General features: G+C 42.7%; 1 protein-coding gene across 1 annotated transcript; it reads left to right on the top strand.

The window, feature by feature from the left end:
* Positions 1-3,503: 3,503 nt before the first annotated feature.
* LOC137094696 (glutathione S-transferase Mu 1-like) lies at positions 3,504-16,139 on the top strand. Its single transcript, XM_060773249.2, has 8 exons — positions 3,504-3,672; positions 7,614-7,704; positions 11,531-11,595; positions 13,157-13,238; positions 13,352-13,452; positions 14,406-14,501; positions 14,596-14,706; positions 15,916-16,139. Exons 1-8 carry the CDS (start codon positions 3,637-3,639, stop codon positions 16,009-16,011), a joined length of 678 nt encoding a protein of 225 aa, XP_060629232.2. The 5' UTR covers positions 3,504-3,636; the 3' UTR covers positions 16,012-16,139.
* The last annotated feature ends 1,626 nt before the right edge of the window (positions 16,140-17,765 follow it).

Genomic DNA, 17,765 nt, shown 5'->3' with positions numbered 1-17,765 from the left:
TGTTCTGTTTTATCAGTGAGGCGTCTTGAATCAGTCACCCTCCCTTTATGCTTCAGAATAGTGTTATGCAGTAGGTTTAATAACCAAAATACATTACATAGAATGAGCTAACAAAAGCTGTTGGGTACAAAAAAGTCATCTTGACATCTTAGTTTTCTGGCCAGTAATCATGCAATGCTCTGGATAATCTTATTCTGTTTTCTCCACTTTAAAATTACTTTTTTTGCAAATCTTATCTAGCGATTCTCTGCTAATACAAGGGTGAGCGATAATGTATCCCACCAACTGCTAAAAGACTGTAATGCCCAGCAGCTTAGCCAACATATGTAGTATGTCCCAAAAGCAACGAAAAATCTTTGTGCAGTGAAGAAGGGCCAAGAAAGGAAAGTAAGGGCTGAGGCAGGTTGAGGGACCATTCTCAGTTGAGTTCATACCTTTGTAGCAATCAGTAAGTTAGCAAAGCATGTAGTAGTTTTTATGTCTTGGTAAGGTAAGATATAAGGTTTTCCCCTGACATTAAGTCCAGCTGTGTCCAAATCTGGGGGTTGGTGCTCATCTCTCTTTCTAAGCTGAAGAGCCAGCGTTGTCCATAGACATCTCCGAGGTCATGTGGCTGGCATGACTGCATGGAACGCTGTTACCTTCCCACCGGAGCGGTACCTATTGATCTAGTCACATTTGTATGTTTTTGAACTGCTAGATTGGCAGAAGCTGGGGCTAACCAGGAGCTCACCCTGCTCCCTGGATTTGAACCGCTGACCTTTTAGTCAGCAAGTTCAGCAGCTCAGAACTTTAATCTACTGCGCCACTGGGAGCTCCTCATGTCTTGTCATGGGCAAAAATACAAGGGAGTCTGGAGCAGTTTCCTTCAACCTCAAGTACTGAGAACAGTGTGGCTCATGTAAAGGCCATTCTGAATGCTTTCCCACGTAAAGCCCCGACTTGGCTCTGTGTTATTTCTTTCCCAAAGCCCAAACCCATCTCAATGGACATCATTTTGGGACCATCGAAAATGTCTAAGTAGCTACAATAAGTGTTTTGAAAAGATTCTTATGTGAAGACGTTCTCCATTGCTATGAAGAGTGGCAGCCACATTGGAACCATAGTCACAAGCCTATTTTGAAGGAGGTAGACTGCAATTCCATGTATGTTCAATAACATATTTTAATCATTCTCATTACCTTTGGGACAGACCACATAGCTATGGTGTACAGTGCAAGGAACTGCAGTTCAGGAACATCTGGAAGGCACCACGATTCCCACCTGTTTCTAATGTGAAGAATGGAAATATTTGCATGCCATCAGGGGGCACAAAATCACAAAATCTTGTGATACAAAAGAAGCACACGCACACACACACACACACAACCTGCAGCAGTATTTGCTAAAACATGCAATGCAGGGTAAGGCAACTTTATGCCTTCTAGATGTTGTGGGCTACAATTCCCACAATCCATAGCATCCACTGCTTTGTGTCAATCCAGGACCTAAGATCCAGGTACTCATAGCAACCACTGGAGGATCAAGCGGTTCTGGTTTGTGTGATTGGGGAATATTAAAATGCTCTTCCTGTTCTCTATGGATGAGGTCACTCTGTATGATCAATGAAAATATTATCGAAGGCTTCCATGGCCAGAATCACTGGATTGTTGTAGGTTTTTCGGGCTGTATGGCCATGTTCTAGGAGCATTCTCTCCTGAGGTTTTGCCTGCATCTGTGACAGGCATCCTCAGAGATTGTGAGACCTCACAACCTCTGAGGATGCTTGCCACAGATGCAGGCAAACCGTCAGGAGAGGATTCTTCTAGAACATGGCCATACAGCCCGAAAAACCTACAACAACCCAATGAAAATATTCTCTTGAAGCTTTTTAGTCTTTCTGTAATATTCCAACAGGTACTATATTTATTTATTTATTTATTTATTTATTTATTTAGAACTTTTATATCCCGTTCTTCTCTACCTCCGTGGAAGAACTCAGAACGGCTAACAGCAAGAATTCAACAATAAATAACATTTTAAAACAACATACATAAAACAATAGGTTAAAAATACATATAAGATTAAAACACATATAAAACCATTTGCCAAGTTAAAAACATCGTCCAACTCAGTCCGCACAATGTGGCCCAATAACTTTAGTCTTTACCGGTCTCCGCTGTCACTCTGCGAATGCCTGATTCCAAAGCCAGGATTTTTAAATCACTTTCCGAAGGTCAGGGGACCTAACTTCATTTGGGAGAGAGTTCCATAGCCAGGGGACCACCACAGAGGAGGCCCTGTCTCTTGTTCCCACCAGATGCGACTGTAAAAGTGGAGTGACCGAGAGCAGGGCCTCTCCGGAAGATCTTAGTGCCCTTGATCTCCAGAGAGATTCCGTACTAGAAATAAGATACTGCATTGTGCAGGTGGGTGTGCTTGAGAGCTTTAGCAAAGAAATACATAGTCTTCAATGAGAGGGGGCGGGGGGAGAGGGAGAGGGAGAGATTTATTTTCGAGCCCTAATAGGAACAGCTTAGGGAGCCGGGTGTGTTTAGCTTGGAGAAGAGGAGGTAGAGAGGGACATGATGTCACATTGTGGAGGGAGAAAGCTTATTTGAACTGGGTTATCTGAGTCCAAACTGCCATATATTCCAGTTCAAAGCAGATAATGTTGTATTTTATTCAGCTGTGTGGAAGGGGCCTAGGACAGGGAGCAATTGATTCAAACTGCCAGAAAAGCGATTCCATCTAAACATTAGGAAGATCTTGAAGGTAAGTGCTGTTCAACAGTGGAGAGTGTCATGCAGTCTCATCCGAATGAGGTTTTTAAGCAGAGGCTGGATGGCCATCTGGCTGGGGTGCTTTGCTTGTGTGTTCCTGTATGGCAGAATGAGATTGGACTGGATGGCCCTTGGGATTCTCTTCCAACTCTAAGCAAAGGATGGTGGGATCTGTGGAGACGGATGGTCGACTATACGTCTTGGGCTTGCAATTTGCTTTGTAATAAAAGGTAAAAGTTTTTCCCTGACATGAAGTCCAGTCGTGTCCAACTCTGGGGGTTGGTGCTCATCTCCATTTCTAAGACGAAGAGCTGGCGTTGTCCTTAGACACCTCCAATTTAATAAAAAGTTATTTTTGTATTGGGTTGTTGTAGGCTTTTCGGGCTATATGGCCATGGTCTAGAAGCATCCTCTCCTGACGTTTTGCCAGCATATATGGCAAGCATCCTCAGAGGATGCTTGCTATAGATGCAGACAAAACGTCAGGAGAGGATGCTTCTAGATCATGGCCATATAGCCCGAAAAGCCTACAACAACCCAATGATTCCAGCCATGAAAGCCTTCGACAATACATGGATTTCTGTATTCTTCCCAGCCTTTCCGCATCTCCCTATTTGGCAACCCGAAGAGATTGCCAAATGGGGAGGGACTAGCCGTCGTGTCCTGGGTGATCCTGGCCAAGGGGGAGGGAAGGGCTGGTGGCGAAGCGCCCAGAAGTGGGAGGGCCGGGCCTTTATTGTCGGGCTCCAGACGGGACTTTGCCACCCCGCCCCTTTCCTCTGAGGCAGAAGCTGACAAGGGGCGCGCTCTCTGCTTCTGCCCCGGAACCCGTCGCCAGCAGTCCAGGGAGCCCGGAGATCGCCAGGCCAGGAAGATGAGCGTCACGCTGGGCTACTGGGACATCCGTGGGGTGAGCCAGTGCCCTTGCAAGGGCCTCCTTTGAAGGCTTGTTCTCTCTCAAAAGTCTTGTTCTCTCACTGGGTGCTTCTACACTGTAGAATTAATGCAGTTTGTCTGTGCACTCTAACTCTTCTGTGCCAAAGGGTGCTGGTGCCTCAACAAATTCCAAATCCCATAGCACTGAGCCATGGCAGTTGAGAGGTGCTGAACTACATTCACTCTACAGTAAGGTAAAGATTTTCCGCTGATGTTAAGTCCAGTCGTTTCTGACTCTGGAGGTTGGTGCTCATCTCCGAAGAGCCGGCATTGTCCATAGACACCTCCAAGGTCATGTGGTCGGTATGACTGCATGGAGTGCCGTCATTTGCATGTTTTCGAACTGCTAGGTTGGCAGAAGCTGGGACTAACAGTGGGAGCTCACCCCACTCCCCAGATTCAAACCGCTGACCCATGAGTTCAGCAGCTCAGCAGTTTAATCTGCTGCACCACCTGGGGCAGCAGGTTAAACTTTGGCCCTCCAGGTGGCTGTTAGGAATTGTGGGAGTTGACATCCCAAACACCTGGAAAGCCAAAGTTTGCCCATGCCTGCTCTACAGTGTAGATGCCACCTAAAGTTACTGCTCACGGTTACCTAGAAGTAAACCCCACTGAACCAAATGGAACTTACTTTGGTGTAGACATCTCCATGCTTGTATGTCATGTGTTGACTTTACATAAATACTGCTTTCTTTCTCTCTCTCTCTCTGTGTGTGTGTGTGTGTGTAGAGAGAGTGGGAACCTGGCCAGCCAACCCAAACACTGGGACCAGATTACGCCTCTCTTTACTCTCTGGCTTGGCTTCAGCCTTTAGCCGGAAGTAGTGGGGAAGAGGAATAACACACTGAATAACACTAATCTGGAAAAGAATATTTCATGGAGAATATGTTTGCCTGGTGCAAGAATCAGAATAATGCAGCTCTCAATACATTGCAGTCCAGCAACATATTGAGATCATGATTTCCCCAATGTTTTAATGGGAACATCAGCTCTAGAACTCACATCCCATGGACAAGCGGGTAGAGTAAATGATCTTTTCATTGCCTTATGTAATTCTGGTTTACACAGATACAAAGGGAACCTCCCTCTCTGCCATCATAAAGGCTATCAACTATGCTGATTTGGAGAGAGGGCAAAGGTTGGCTGTTTTACTGCTACAGTGCTTCTTAGGTAACTGCATATGAGGAAACAACTACTGATGGCCTGCACTTGTAACATGACTTTTAACATGCACTTTGGAATGATCTAGGCTGCTCAATTAATAAGATTATAAAGTGTAAAGTCAGTATTATTGTTACTCTTCTAAGGAAGGGGAGAGGAGGTGTTGAAAGTTAGTGTTGTGCTTGATTGATCTAATGGGTTCCTGGTTAACACACAATTTGGGTGTATAGTGATTGGAGTGCTGCACTAAAATTGCACCAGATGTTATTGTTACTGAGGGCTTCAGGTTGTGTCTTGCATGTGATGATCCTAAGGCTACTCTGATACAGGGTTTTCTGAGTATGTGACTTGTCCAAAGTTATCCAGTGGGTTTCCATGGCCAAGTGGGAAATTGAACCCTGGTCTCCAAAATCATAATCAAACTCTCAAACCAAAGCACCATGCTGGCTTTCAGAAGGTGCTACTCAATCATAGAATGAGTGAATGACGTTTGGCAAGTCACATTCTCTCACCCTCAAAGAAAAGCAAGATGAATACATCTTGTCAAGAAATTGTTATTATAGGTTCACTATAAGTCAGTGTTTCCCAACCTGTGGGTCCCCAGGTGTTTTGGCAGTCAACTCCCAGAAATCCTAATATCTGGTAAACTGGCTGGGATTTCTGGGAGTTGTAGGCCAAAGCACCTGGGAATCCACAGGTTGGGAACCATTGCTATTAGTCAAAGTCAACTTAAAGGCATATGGCAATATTACACATAGCCCACAGGCTGCACAGAGCCATTTGCTCTTGTTTGCCCCAATCATATTACGAAGGATTGGCAGGTAGCTGCCACTGTAACTCAGAGCATGCAAATATCAATGGTCTGCCAGGGCCTACTGGCAAAAAGAGAGAGCAAAGAATGGACCAACCAACCTTTTCTTGGCAAAGACTTCCACAGCCTGTGAACAACCACCTAGAGAGCTCGTTCTGGGGGCTCACTAGCCATGTTTGTGATGGTGGTGGGACTGAAAGCTCCCCACCCCCAATATCTTAGAATCAGAGGGGTTTTTGGGGGGGTTTTTTTTGTCCTATCAGGAGTGACTTGAGAAACTGCAAGTCGCTCCTGGTGTGAGAGAATTGGCCGTCTGCAAGGACGTTGCCCAGGGGATGCCCAGATGATTTGATGTTTTTATCATCCTTGTGGGAGGCTTCTCTCATGTCCCCGCAATTGGGAGCTGGAGCTGATAGAGGGAGCTCATCCACCTCTCCCCGGATTCGAACTTGCGACCTGTCGGTCTTCAGTCCTGCCGGCACAGGGGTTTAACCCACTGCGCCACCGGGGGCTCCGAGAATCAGAGGTAAAAGTATGATAGCAGGGACCCAGTGCTGGTAGCACTATGCTGGTTGCGTTGCGTGGCTCTGAATTAGAGAAGGGAACCCGTGTGCCAGACACAGCACCACGTGTGCGAGAGACCGCACGCAGTGAGAGAGTCAACAACAGAGTCAACAACAGAGTCAACAAAGCTACAACAGAGTCAACAAAGTAGTTCAATAGAAAGCGGGGGGGGGGGGGGGGGGACAGCCAAGCATACTGATGTAGGCTATCCAGAGATCATATGGAAACACGTTGAAAAACGTTGTTGCATTGGAAGGAAGGATAGAAAGGAGGGGAGAAATACGAGCAGTGGTTAAAAAATGAATCAAATCCAGTCACTCTTACATTACTTTACTGTTATCCCATCCCACCTGTATTTCATTACTTCACTGGTATCCTGCCGCAGCTGTGTCTCTCACTTGGTGCGCTGTCTCACACACGTGTTCCCTTCTCTAACTCAGAGCCATGTTACGTAACCAGCATAGCACTACCAGCACCAGGTCCCAGCTATCATACTTTTGCCGAATCAGAGTTGGAAGACACCACATGGGCCATCCAGTCCAATCCCATTCTGCCATGCAGGAAAAGCATAATCAAAGCACCTGACAGATGGCCATCCGGCCTCTGTTTAAAAACAACCAAGGAAGGAGCCTCCACCACACTCCGAGGCATTAAAAACCACGAAGAATACATTTATTTATTTAAAACATTTCTATTCCACCCTTCTCACCCCAAAGGGGCAAGTTGGACCCAAACTTTATAGGGCCTTATAGGGCTTTATAGGTGATCTGCTAATCTGGACTAATGGCAGCTATTCCTGAACATAAGAATATTCCAGATCGATCTAATGCCTGTTTAGTGCAAGTATTCTGTCCTGACAAAAACCAACTAAATGTCCCACTAGGAAGCCAACTTGGAAGACATAAATGTAACAATTTCTGTACTGCTACTTGTGTCCTGAGCAATTTCTCCTTAAAATCCTATTGCTTCTCATAATGCAGGTAAAGGTAGAGGTTTTCCCCTGACATTAAGTCTAGTTGTGTCCAACTCTGGGGGTTGGTGTTCATATCCATTTCTAAGCCGAAGAGCTGGCATTGTCCGTAGATACCTCCTAAGGTCATGTGGCCAGCATGACTGTATGGAGCACCCTTACCTTCCCACCAGAGTGGTACCTATTGATCTACTCAATTTGCATGTTTTCAAACTGCTAGGTTGGTAGAAGCTGGGACTAACAGCAAGAGTTCAGCCTGCTCCCCAGATTCGAACTGCCAACCTTTTGGTCAGCAAGTTCAGCAGCTCAGCGGTTTAACCTGCTATGCCACTGGGGGCTCCTACTGGAAGCAACATGTAATTGTTGACAGTCTTATCCATCTACTAATTCTTTCCTCTTCTTCCTGCAGCTTGCCCATGCAATCAGGCTTCTTCTAGAATACACAGAAACACCATTTGAAGACAAACAGTATGGTGTCATAGAAGGAAAGGAACCAGAAGGTACTCCCAGGGGGAACAAATATTGGGGAGAGACAAGAGACCCCTGGCTTGAAAGCAATGTTTGCCTGAAACAAAATATTACTGTATTCCTAAACAGTAATCCAGTCTTATTTCTTGTCTTCTGAACACACACTGGCAGTGGCTAGTTGCAATCTCACTTCCACAGTGGCCTCTGAGCCTCTGTCACATTTTGTTGCTAATATAAGTGATTCAATGTTTCTCTGAAAAGGAATTATGTCCCTGAATAATTGCGGCACTTGCATGTTTTCTTTTTTGTCTTCTTTGCTGTGCTCAAATCCCTTGTGCATGGAAATGATGGGAGAGCAGAGAAAGCAACAGTATATCTGAGAACAGTTTGACTCAGCTAGGAACATGATTCATGTATTTTCCCCTTTTATTTGACTGATAATAAGAGGAGTTAACTCATGAAGTTGTAATCACTGACCCTGATCTCCCAGGACAGAGGTGATTGGAAGGTACACAGCGGACCATGAATGGACCACTTGTTGGTTTCTGGCTCATGCTGTTGCCTGAGATTCTTGTTTTTCTTATGATGCAGACTCGGGATGAAGCTAAAACTAAACTTCCTTACTGATAAATCAGCCGTTTTGTTTTGTTTTGTTTTGTTTCAACTGGCCTTTTTACTGACAAGTCATCTCTTTTCTATTCATATCTTGTCTAAAATGCCATTTTCAAATGAGGATTTTCAAGAGGTTTTCAGGACCTTTAATATGTAAACAGATTGAGCCCTCCATCTCACCTGTGTATATATTGCCTTTGGAACCACCTTCGATATGGAAATCTATATCCTCATTGTGACGAACTATGCATGTGGATCCAAAATAGGTCCCTACAGTCATATTTGGACCAACTGACAAGACTCTACCATTGGAAGACAATCATATGCAGCTATGGGTGATTGCTTGTGACAAATTTACAGGCTAAGCATCCCTTATTTAAAATTTCAAAATCATCCATGCAGATGGCTGAGATAGTGATGTCTTTGCTTTCCAATGGACCAGTGCAGACAAACTTCATGCGAAGTTTATGCAAAAACTCATTGGAAAGCAGGTATTGTATTCCTAAATTTGAAAAAAAAACAACAGATAAGTTTCCGGTCCCAATTCAAGGTGCAAGTATCACCTATAGAGTCCTTAACAGTTCGGGACCTGCCTACCTTTGCAATTGAATCTTCCCCTACGAACCTGCGCGAGCTCTAAGATCTTCTGGGAAGGCCCTTTTCTTGCTCCCACCTCTGTCACAAGTGCGGCTGTTGGGGACAAGGGAGAGGGCTTTCTCAGTGGTGTCCCCTTCCCCAGTTCTGGAACTCTCTCCCCAGGGAGATTAGACTAGCACCCACCCTGTCCACTTTTTGTAAATACCTAAAAACATAGATGTTCCACTGTGCCTTTGATTAAACCATTCACTAGATAATTTTGCCCCCCCCCCCCCCCGGCCATAACTCAGTATCTGGGTCTTGCACTTTACCACTGTTCCCTGCCCTATAGATATATTGTTCTAATGGACATTGCCCTTCCAGCCCTAGCTTATTATCTGGCTCCTGCTCTTTTTTCCCCCATCAGCCCTGTCCTTGCAAGTGTATTGCACAAGCCCCTACCCGCCCGAGTTTAGTAATTTGACTACTATGTCAGGCTATTGGTTGTTTGTTGATGGTTGTTTATTGTTGTTTTATGATGTTGCTTTTATAAATTGTACTGTGTTTATTTTAATCCATGTCTGATTGGCAGCAGGATACAAAAATAAAGTTGTTGTTGTTGTTGTTGTTATTCTATAAGAGGTTACACACAAGTGATCACTTATCAGTCCAATAGAATATCAAAACGTAGCTTAAAATATTAAGCATCTGCCAGCCATGCAGCTATTAAAGTTAGCAGCAATTCCTTTCCTGCTGCTGTTATTTTATAAGTATATAGTTTAAACCAGGAGTCTTCATACTTTTTAAACAGAGGGCCAGGTCACAACCCCTCAAACTGTTGGAGGGCTAGATTATAATTTGAAAAAAAAATGAATTCCTATGCACACTGCACATATCTTATTTGTAGTGCAAAAAAAAAAAACCACTGTAAAACAATACAATAATTAAAATGAAAAGCAATTTTAACAAATGTAAACTTATTAGTATTTTAATGGGAAGTGTGGGCCTGCTTTTGTCTGATGAGATATTACTGTTGTTGTTGTTGTTGTATGCTTTCAAGTCATTTCAGACTTAGGTTGACCCTGAGTGAGGGCTGAGTAAATGACCTTGGAGGGCCGTATCCGACCCCTGGGCCTTAGTTTGAGGATCCCTGGTTTAAACCATCCATGGGACTTCCATTTCATAAGCTGTAAGCAAGCTTTTGAACTGTGGTGCTGGAGGAAAGTTCTGAGACTGCCTTGGACCACAAGAAGATCCAACCAGTCCATACTTCAGGAAATAAAGCCCGACTACTCATTGGAGGGAAGGATAGTAGAGGCAAAGATGAAGTACTTTAGCCACATCATGAGAAGAAAGGAAAGCATAGAGAAGACAATGATGCTGGGGAAAATGGAAGGAAAAAGGAAGAGGGGCCGACCAAAGGCAAGATGGATGGACAGGATCCTTGAAGTGATTGGATTGACCTTGAAGGAGCTGGGGGTGGTAACGGCCGACAGGAAGCTCTGGCGTGGGCTGGTCCATGTGGTCATGAAGAGTCGGTAACAACTGAACGAATGAACAACAAGCAAGCTATGCAGCTGCAGGTTTTTAATGAATGGCATCTGTGCTTTCAGTACAAAATAATAATAATAATAATAATAATAATAATAATAATAACAACAACAACAACAGCAGCAGCAGCAACAACAATAAACTTTAATTTATACCCCGCCACCATCTTCCTCATGAGGCCAAGCCCATGCAAAAAACAAAACTTACAACAGAAAATAATTACAGTAGCAAAACAAAACAACAAAGCAAATTAACACAATATAAAATCGAACAGGATGGGCAAGCCAAATGGACGAGATAAAATGATAAAACCCTGGGAGAGGTAGGAATAGAAAATGTGTAAGTGAGGGGAGCCCAAGAAGGATAAAACAGTGGGGTAAGGAGTTCAGTTTAGGGCGGGGGAAAGTGCATCATAGGGGCAACACTATAGATGGGGCAAACAGAAGTGGGATAAATGGTTACTCTCCAAAGGCACAATGGAAGAGCCAGGTTTTCAGGTTTTTCTTGAAGTCTGCTAAGGAGGGGGCTTGCCTAATCTCACCAGTATGGTTGTTAGCCAAGTAAGGCAGGATTGAAGCAAACTTAAGATTCATAACACTTAAGGTTAAAAATCCAGTTTGGTAGGAGACACTCTTAATTAATCCCCTATCATCCTGTTCTTTTTCAGCTGCTCTTAACATGTCCCAATTTCTATCTCCTCTTACTTTCCACTAACTTCAATTGGGGCAACCTGAGTTAAAAGTGCCGAAGTATTTGGCACTCAATTCACTCAGCAGAAAGGAGAGCTGTGGCAGAATCTTACCCTTTCCTGCAGACTTAAGCAAAAGCTAACTGTTGAAAATTCTCCATGCCTTAAATTGTTTCTATCTTGACCATATGTTGATGCTACTCGATCACGTTGTATAGTTTTCATCTGTGAAACACTGCAACGCATGGAATAATATTATTCATACTGTACTTATTAGAAGTAAGTTCTGTGATGTTCAAAAAGGTTTGCTTCCATGTAGGTTTTCAACTTGAGGCCCTATAGCTACTGGCAACAGGAAGAAGCTATAGAAAATAATCGTTGGCAAACACAGATGTGGATTTGACACTTACTCTTTGTATCTCTATTTACAGGTGCTGATTTTGATATAAGTCAGTGGACTAATGTGAAGGAGAAACTGGGCTTGGACTTCCCAAATGTATGTAACTACTGTAACATCACAAATAATGTTGAGTACTTCTTCTTAGGCAATCCCTTGTTGTCTGAGTATGATACTGAGTACTGCACAGAAGTGAAATTACTTTTCTGCTGCTGAATTTGGGATGTGTGGAGGTTGCTACCAAAATCTGGAAAAACTAAATTTTCCTAATATAGATTATTAGAAGATTGTCCTCCTGTGCTCTTGCAAAAAGACTTTTTCCTTGTATCATATTGACATCAGGTGCTGCCTTATCTAAAGATTTCAGCTAACATGAAAACTAGAATGTGAGGAGAATCTCAAGCCATAGTTAGTAGAAAACCTGGTATTTCTGATGAATTCATTGTTTCATGCTTGCTTACAGGCCAAAAATAAGTGAGAAGTCAAGAATGTTCAGGCTTGATTTTAAAACAGGGGTAATCAACTCTGGAAGACTTGGGGGCTATATTATCCCTCTAGGGCCACACCCCGCTTGCATTTGCTGTTGCAAAATAATGCATCATTTCTTTTTAGCTCCCAAATGCCCTTTGGGAACTTGGGAGGATTTTGCAGGAAATTCCTAGGTTCCAAAGTACCGAATTCTAAAAGATTTTAAAAGAACTTTTCCAGCCATAAGATTGGTTACCCTGAGACAAAACGAAAAGTTTTGAGGCAGAGAAATTTCAGAAGTTTTGCAGACTTTCAGTTTGGAGGGTTCCAAACATAGTGGAAAGACTCTACACACCTCTTAGGAGATCGTTTTTTAGAAATCGGAAAATGTTACATTTTTTACTCCTAGGAACCAAATTATGCATTTTAAAATTCCGGGGTACAGTGGGGAATCACAAATCAGTCCTGAGGGGGCACTTTGCCCATCCCTTCATTAAAAAAACAATAACAACAAAACTAACATTTGATAAATACTACAGCAGAAATTCACAGCCTCCCAATATACCAGCTGGGATATATGAATTTTGGCCAGAAGTTTATGATGTAGAATTTGGTAGTTTAGAGGAAGTAGAATTAAAGAAAATATTTTGTTATGTGCCATGAAAGAGGACAAGTGCTTGTTTTCTAGAAGACTAGATAATACATTGTAGTGGTCTGGTTGTTGTGCCTTCTCTGCACTTTTTGCTAAAGCAGTGACAGGAAATACTTAGCTCTGCAGATATTTAAGATTTCAGTTACCAAAAACCCAAGCAATCACCACCAATGACAGGATTGTGAGAACTCCAGTCCAAAAGTCCTGCTGAGCCAAAGATTTCTCATCCCTGCCTGGAAAATGGCCCGTTTAGGTAGTTGGACCCAAGTAGTTGGTTAATCCTCATTATGTGATAACAGATGTTTATGACTACTAGCAAGTTTTATGAAAAATAGTTCTGTTTTTTGAAGACCCTAGGCAACCATTTTGACATCTAGCAGCATTCTTTCCTAAAGCTGTTGAGACTCAGAAAATCTTCAGATTGCTTTTAAAAGAAAAAAAGGATCCCCCTAGATACATTGTACTTTGCCTAATGAGGATGACTGAGTATGAAAATCACCAAAGGATCCCAACAGTATCCTTAAACTTCTCTTTCTGCAGCTGCCATATCTCATTGATGGTGAGAGGAAGATCACTCAGAGCAATGCCATCCTGCGATACCTTGCACGCAAGCACAAGATGTGTAAGTATTTATGAGGCCAGTAATTGACTGAATCCTAAGGTAAGGACACAATGGTGATGGAGATCTGTTTCTATCACTAGTTTTCACCATCTCTGTGTCTTGTGGTGCTACAGGTGGTGAGACTGAAGAAGAAATAATTCGAATAGATATACTTGAGAACCAACTCATGGATTTCCGAATGCAACTTGCAAGGATATGCTACAGCCCAGATTTTGTGAGTTTTGTGGCTTGTGTTCTCCTTCTAAATTGAATAAAACATAGAATGCAGCTAATGGTTTGGCAATAACATGGAGGATAAATATGGAGTGTGTTGGAGGACACCAGTCCCATAAGGCTTATCAAATGTTGGTTGCTGTGCATCGATCTCCACACATAAAATACATTTGTACACAGGCAGTCATATTTGGGATCCACTCTGTTCATCCCATACGGGGACAGGACTAGAAAAGGTACGGTAAAAATAGTCTGTCTCACTTCCTTATCTCTAACTGGACTTCTGCATCCAGAGGGGTCATCACTTTGTGGTTGAAAAAGACAAATGAGTTTTGGAATGTGGAACATTTCGACACTGTTAGATAACACAGGCAACAAACGCCCTGGATGTAGGACTGCTGTTACTATATTATCAACTCAAGAATGAAAATGAAATGTTGGTGGACAGGAAACGAGATTTAAAGATGGGCTTAAAGCTAACCTTAAAAACTGTGGCATAGACACTGAGAACAGGGAAACCCTGGCCCTTGAGCGTTCTGACTAGAGGTCAGCTGTTACCATCAGTGCTGTAGAAGAGACACGAATAGAGGGCAAAAGGGAGAAAAGTGTCAAGAGGAAGGCATGTCAAGCAAACTTTTGTCAGGAATGCCTTCCATCTGGAATCTATGTCCTCACTGTGAAAGACCATGTGAATCCAGAATAGGTCTCTACAGTCACTTATGGACCTACCATAAAGACTTTATCCTTAGAAGGCAATCATACTCAGCAACAAGGGCTCACCTATGATGACCAAACATTTCTTTCTGCAGTTCTGAGATTGGGAGGAGACAAAAGAACTGTTTATTGAGTTAGCAGAAATAGAGAGAGAATGGTGGGGAAAGAGACCTAGGAATGTGAAACCTCTTGAGGTTTTCAAAAAGATTAACTGAAATTGAGCCTAAACTCTTTTTGCAGGAAAAATTGAAGCCTGAATTCCTTGAACAGCTACCTGGGAAGCTGAAGCAGACCTCCCAGTTTCTGGGAAATAGAAAATGGTTTGCAGGAAACAAGGTACATGTCTTGGATATGAATCATACAGACATCAAGATTTGTCCTAACTCTGTGGTTCTCTATATAACTTCTTTCTTTTTTTTTTTTTTTTTAGCTGACCTATGTAGACTTCCTCGCATATGATGTTTTGGATGTGCAGCGAACATTTGAGCCAAAATGTTTGGATCAATTCAGAAATCTAAAGGATTTCCTAGACCGCTTTGAGGTAAATTTTACTGTGAAGTTCCAAAGTGAAAGGTTGTTCCAGTATTAGTGTCAAAGAAAAATGAGTGGAAACTAGTGTGATATCACTAGATATCACAAACATTAGTTCACTTGATCCTTTGTCATTGGGTGGGATGTCAGAAATTGTTGTTTGTTATTTGTAAATCCTGATTTTGGATAATAATTCTAGGCATCTATTATAGATGACCTCCTTAAGAGACAAGCTTAATAGACTCCAATATTAAAAGTTTCCAATTTGCAGAGAAAACAATAGGTGTAGATGGAGACCAGCATCATCTCTTTGGAGAACAGGACAATTAAATATGTTCAGATTCCACCTGAACATTACGAAGAACTTCCTGACTGTAAGAGCTGTTCAGCAGTGGAACTCTACCCCGAAGTGTGGTGGAGGCTCCTTCTTTGGTGGCTTTTAAATAGAGGCTGAATGGTCATCTGTCGGGGGTGCTTTGGATGCAAGTTTCCTGCTTCTTGGCAGAGGGTTGGTCTGGATGGCCCATGAGGTCTCTTTCAACTCTGTGATTCTATGTCGTGCCCCCAACAGTCATATAGGCCTTCATGGGGAATTCTGTGAGTTCCCCAAAGGTCCTGAAAGATGATGTTGTTGCTCTTTGTCCAGGAAGGTGTGGGGATAGAATTTAATAAAGAAAACAGCTGGATGTTTGTCTGCTGCTCCCCTGCTCTCCACCAATTAGGAAATACCCAAGTTCTGGGATTGCTGCTAGAAACGGTTTTTGAGGAGATAGGGTTGGTCTAAAGTGCAGTCAATAGTGAATTCTGACCTCCACCAGTGATGAAACAAGTAAGTTTTGATTTGGTATTTTAATCTGACATGCCATGATAATTCTCTAAGAGGATTATTGCCCATGAGAAACACAGAAAACATGTGCAGAAATACACATTCCTGTATAGAGGAACCATATGTATTCCCCACCTCCTTCAGTGCAAAGAATCTCATAGAAACTTCATAATGGCCCGTGTTCTTCTTGATAGGTTTTCCTTAACATCAGGAAAAAACCTTCTTGTCTGAAGCAGGAAACATATGGCTGCTTTTCCTCCACATTAATCAGCATAAGTCTAGATGCTAAACAGCCATTTAGAGTTTTCTCAAGCATTCTTTTATGCGTGCACAGTTGAAACATGTAGTGATAGTGGAGTCTAATAAGTATCTTTCTGCTGGCTTTCTCTGCAGGCATTGGAGAAAATTTCTGCCTACATGAAATCCGACCGTTTTCTGAGAACTCCCATCTTCTGGAAAATCGCCAAGTGGGGAAATAAGAAAGAGTAGAAGGAACCAGGAATAAACTGGCCTGACATTTGTAGTGAAATAATACCTTTGCCTCATAGAAAAAAAATCAACCAAGCTTTGAAAACTTTTGTGCCTCTTGGGTTCCAATAAAGGTGTTTTATCAATGAGGAGTCTTGAATCACTGACGTTCCCTTCATGCTTCACCACAGTGTTACACAGTCGTTTTAATAACCAAAATACATTAAATGGAATGAGATAACAAAAGCAGTTGGGTACTGAAAAGTCATCTTGGCTTTTTAGTTTTCTGACCAATAATCATGCAATGCTCTTGGATAATCTTGTATTTAGTTTTCCCCACATTAAAGTTCTGATCAGATTAGATTCTATGATTCTATGATCAAAGTTCTACCAAATCTAATAAGTGATTACCTACTAATACAAGGGTGGGGGATAATGTAGCCCACCAAACACTGATGTGCTGTAACACCCAGAAGCCCTAGCCCTGCTGATTTAAGATTTTACTAAATTCTTTTTGTTTTTACTGTCATGGACTCTTAACATTCTCCCTGTCCAGATTTCTGTCCACTGGGAAGGTTCTGGGTGCACAAGAATGCCCCCAGGAGAATAGGTAAAGGTAAAACTTTTTCCCTGACATTAAGTTCAGTCATCTCCGACTCTGAGGGTTGGTGCTCATCTCCATTTCTAAGCCGAAGAGCCAGTGTTGTCCGTAGACACCTCCTAGGTCATGTGGCCAGCATGACTGCATGGAGTGCTATTATCTTCCCAGAAGAGCGATACCTATTGATCTACTCACATTTGCATGTTTTGAAACTGCTAGGTTGGCAGAAGCTGGGGCTAACAACAGGAGCTCAAGCCGCTCTCTGGATTTGAACCTGTGACCATTTGATCAGCTGTTCAGCAGTTTACCCACTGTGCCACCGGGGCTCCAGGAGAATAAGTGATCAATAATTCTCCCAGTTTAAAATGTCCAAACAAGTTACAACTTTTACCTAATCATCTTAAGGTGTAATAAATGCCACCCCCTTCTACCACCAAGGCCCTCTGCATTTTACACAAGACAATTTAGTTATTTATTTAATTACAGTATTTATATTCCACCCTTCTCACCCTGAAGGGGACTCAGGGCGGATCACAATGTACACATCCACGGCAAACATTCAATGCCATTTTTAGACATACAGACAGATAGAAGCCATTCAGCATTTTTTTCCAACTTTGTATCCTGGAGGTTGCTCAATTCCGGCCACAGGGGGGAGCTGTCGCTTCATCCACTATGATGGCAAGTCTTTTTGATCGTAATATTTTCTCCTTGCTCTTTGCTCTCTGGCATTTGTATGGTGTCATAAATTAATCTCACCTTAAGCAGTCCCTTATTTCTATACTCACAGCACAGCTGTTTTTGAACTGCTTAGGTGAACAGTAAGCTGGTCTATTAACAGTCAGGAACTTGGGCTTCAAACTTGCCACCTTCCAGTCGGCAGTGATTTATTGCTGCTAGTAATTTACCAGCTGTGCTACATCCCGGACAGTCAGAGAATAAGCAGATACAAATAGGGCATTATTAATGGAGTTACCCAAAAATCTGTGCTAGACCATTTCCATCCCTTAGAGACTCATTGACCTCAAAGGAATTGTGAAGAATCAAAGGAATTAGAGGAGCTGGGTTGGAGCAATGGATTATGACTCTGGAGACCAGGGTTTGAATCCCCACTTGGCCATGAATGCATGGGTAAGTCACACTCTCTCAACCTCAGCAGGAGGCACTGGCAAGT

The sequence above is a fragment of the Anolis sagrei genome, chromosome 4 (assembly GCF_037176765.1).
Source record: "Anolis sagrei isolate rAnoSag1 chromosome 4, rAnoSag1.mat, whole genome shotgun sequence".
NCBI lineage: Eukaryota > Metazoa > Chordata > Lepidosauria > Squamata > Dactyloidae > Anolis > Anolis sagrei.
This window is presented reverse-complemented; position numbering and strand designations above follow the sequence as displayed.